The 3,656-nt window shown below is 42.7% G+C and overlaps 1 protein-coding gene across 1 annotated transcript in view; it reads right to left on the reverse strand.

The window, feature by feature from the left end:
* The window catches only part of SLC17A8 (solute carrier family 17 (vesicular glutamate transporter), member 8), a 32,525-nt gene that overhangs the window by 21,937 nt on the left and 6,932 nt on the right, over positions 1 to 3,656 (reverse strand). Inside the window, exon 2 of the mRNA XM_008579640.1 lies at positions 529 to 647. Within this exon, the coding sequence (XP_008577862.1) occupies positions 529 to 647 (119 nt within the window). The remainder of the gene's footprint in view (positions 1 to 528; positions 648 to 3,656) is intronic.

Genomic DNA, 3,656 nt, shown 5'->3' on the forward strand with positions numbered 1-3,656 from the left:
CAGACACCTACTGGAGAGTCTCAAGGGCATGAAAGACACAGCTTGCAGTCTAGAGGCAAGCCCCTGCTACTCACATGTCAAAACCTTTATGGTACTAGGCAACATTAACATAAGTACCTAGCATCACAGAAAGTCTCTGGTCAGAGGGAATTGAAACAGTTTAGTCCACTGTTTAATTTTACAGATGAAACTGAGGCCTAGAGAGGGAGGGAAGTGACTTGACAGAGGTCACCCCATGAGCTAGTTAGAGGCCTGAAAGTATTTCTCCTGTGTCAGACTCGATTGCTCTTTTTACTACATAATCACTTAAAGGGTTATAAGGTAAATTAGATTGGATGAACAGATAAATAAAAAGAGACACCTAAAAACAGGACCATTTGCAATCAATTTCTGTGAATCCCATCTATGAGGATGGCTCTTGTTTTTCATTCTGCACCCCCAAATTGAGAGCCAACTATGCAGATTTTATAAAGGTACAAAGCTACGTTATAACCTGTGCAGCACTCATGTTACATAGGTTCATCTTACCTGTTAGCAGCAAACTTGTTTGAAATGAAACCACCTGGAATCTGTGTCACAATATAACCCCAGAAAAAAGATCCATGGATAAGGCCCACTGTCTCTGGATCCCAGTTAAACTGCGCTGTCTGGAAATAAGAAATCAAATACAGTCGTGTTTGTAAGAAAACACTTGACCGCCGTTTTCCATGATGATCTTACATAATAACCCAGGAGGGCAAATATTTATGGAGGGCATTTGGTGTACTTGGGAAATAGCAGTGAACACAACAAAGTCCCTGCTCTGGTAGAGCTCACCTTCTAGTGAAAAGAAAGAAGAGATATGCACAAATTTAAATATATATATTTGGTACACCAAATAGTGATGAGTGCTAAGGAGAAAAATAAAACAGCTTGTAAAGAAAACAGAAAATAAGTTCTAGGGTTACTAGGTTATTAATGAGGTTATTTATTAGGTTATTCAGATAGCAGTTTAGTGACAGCACAAAGGGAATCAGAATCTTAAGTCTCTCGTTTCTTAGTGAGGATAATAAAACCCATTCTACCTGCCCACAGAATGTGTGAGGATAAACGGCATGAATATTTCCTGCAGGCTATCCCTCTGCTTAGAGAGTGTATAACAGATTAGGTCAGCGCTGGAACATAGTACAGACTCAGTAAATGTTAGCAGCATTATTGTTACTCTGGTGATAATAACACAACACACTACCCTCCCACAACCCTTAGGCCACTGAAAACACCATTCTTTAGGGCTGGAGCCCCTTTTCTCACTTTCTTCCCCGGCAAAGTAACTCATTCTTGTCAGGCTCATTGCAAATGTACCTTCCTCTGAGGAAGATTCCTGACTCTCCCAGATTGAACAGGTCCCTTTTTCCTGGGCTTGTCCCACAGACCTGTGTCCTTACAGCCATGGTGCCTGCTATGCTGCCCTCAAATTAGCCATTTCAAGGGTCCAGAAGAGAAACTGTAAGATAACAGCCATGTCCTGTCCGACTTTATAGTCTTAGCATCTAAAACAGGTGCCTGAGAACATAGAAAGTGCAAATAACTATTTGCCGAATAAATAAATAGCTTTGTAAAGCACTGATATCAGAACAGGCAAGTGTAGCAAAGAGGTTTCCTAACGATCAACATACTACGTTTTGTAAATTTTGGTCACAGTTTATCTTCCTGTCTCAAGCTGTTACATATTTATGTCCTCATTTATTCAACATTCACCTAGTGAGTGCCTTCTGTATGCCTGACATTGTGTAAATACAAACTCAAACGAGTATTGTCTTTGCTTCTAGGAGATCACAGTTCAAGTAACAATGGCCTGTACTCTCTATTGTATTTCTCCCTTTATAGATTAGGAAGTAGAATCTCAAAAGTAAAGAGGAACTAACAATAATTAACTCAAATCAGTTCACCAAATCTTTATTTTGTGCCCATCATGTGCCACACATTGTTCTAGGCACTGAGGACGCAGCAGTGAACAACCCTAGTAATTCCTGCCTTCAGTGAAGATGCCGGGGGACGGCAGATGATAAATAATTACGTACTGCGTTAGATGATGACTAGTCATGAGAAGAAAGAATAAAGCAGGGAAGGGGACATGAAGTGTTGGGTAGGTGTGGGTGAGGTGCGATGACATTTTAGATAGAGTGGCCTGGAAAGGCTTCACTGAGAAGGTGATTTCTGAGTAAAAACCTAAAGGAAAGAAGGGAGTGAGTCACCGTGGTTATCTGAAAGGGGAGCTTTCCAGGCAGAGAAACAGCAAATGCAAAGGCCCTGAGGTAGGGCTGTGTCTTGTGTGTTAGAGAAACAGCAGGATGCCGGCATAGCTGGAGGGTAATGAGTAAGGGGGAGGAAAACAGGAGTTAAAGTCAAAGAGGTTCAAAGGATGATGGGCTCCTTAAGTCATAAGGACCTTGGCTTTTACTTATACAGATGGAAACTACTGGGAGAGTTGAGCAGAGGAGGGACCTGATTTCGTTAAGGCACTTTCTTTTCTTTTTGTTAATGGTTTTCCCCTGTCATTATTTATTTATTATTGATTATACATATTCATGGGGTACAGAGCTGATCATCACCACTTGTGCTCAAGATGTGATGGCCAGCATGCCCATGACCACGAATTGCAATTATTCCCTGTTTCCTCCACCCAATTAATCTCCAACCTCCTTCCTCCTCCCCACTCCATAACCTTAGGTCTGCTCTTTCCCTCTGCAAGTCCAACGCACCAGTGTGGTCTTTCTTTCCTTCCTTCTTTCTCTCCTAACTCCCACTTATGAGTGAGGACATGCAGTATTTTTCACCTTCCATACATTTCCTCCTTTAATCCTCGAAACACCTAGAGGTAATAATTATTAGCCCTTTTTGCAGATGAGGAAACTGAGGCTTAGAGAGATTAATTTACTTACTCAAAGTCATAGAACGAGTTGCAAGGAGAAGGGAGATCAAAACCTCTCATCTGCCTGACCTCATCCCTCAAAATCACATTCTTTTCACTACTCGTGGAGACTTGATTTTAGCACTAAGGAGAGACTAGACTTCTTCGCCCTGAACCACAGAATGACCCCAGGATCCAAGGCAGAAGGAGTACTGGACCTTTCTCTAAATCCCACTTCATCCAGTGGCTGAGTGTCACTCACACGGTGCCCTTCTGCCTGTCTCTCGGAGCGGATGGGGTTTCTGTCATTCTCTGAAAGAAAGATACATGAAGAAGAGCACTTTGGCCTACTGAGAACTGACTTCCATCATCATTTGAGTCCCATTAAAATCATAATGGTGGACTAAGACTTGAATAGACATTTCTCCAAAGGAGACAGAAAAATGGCCAAGAGCTATATGAAAAGATGCTCCACTGTCACTAGCCATCAGGAAAATGCAAATCAAAACCACAGTGAGCTATCTCCTTCCGCATGTTAGGATGGGCATTATCCAAACATAACAAAACAAAAGACAGGTGTTAGCAAGGATGTGGAGAACTCCGAGCCCTTATGTGGTGCTGGTGGGAATGTAGAATGGTGCAGCCCCACCCCTGACCACGGCCGTGGGATTCTGCCTGGCTGACCACCACAGCCGACTGAACGCCTGAACAGAGAGTCAAGCCATAGGCTAGACTGGGCCAATCAGTCTCTCTCTCTCTCTCTCTC

This window comes from Galeopterus variegatus, unplaced genomic scaffold (genome assembly GCF_000696425.1).
Source record: "Galeopterus variegatus unplaced genomic scaffold, G_variegatus-3.0.2 Scaffold1933, whole genome shotgun sequence".
Classification (NCBI taxonomy): Eukaryota; Metazoa; Chordata; class Mammalia; order Dermoptera; family Cynocephalidae; genus Galeopterus; species Galeopterus variegatus.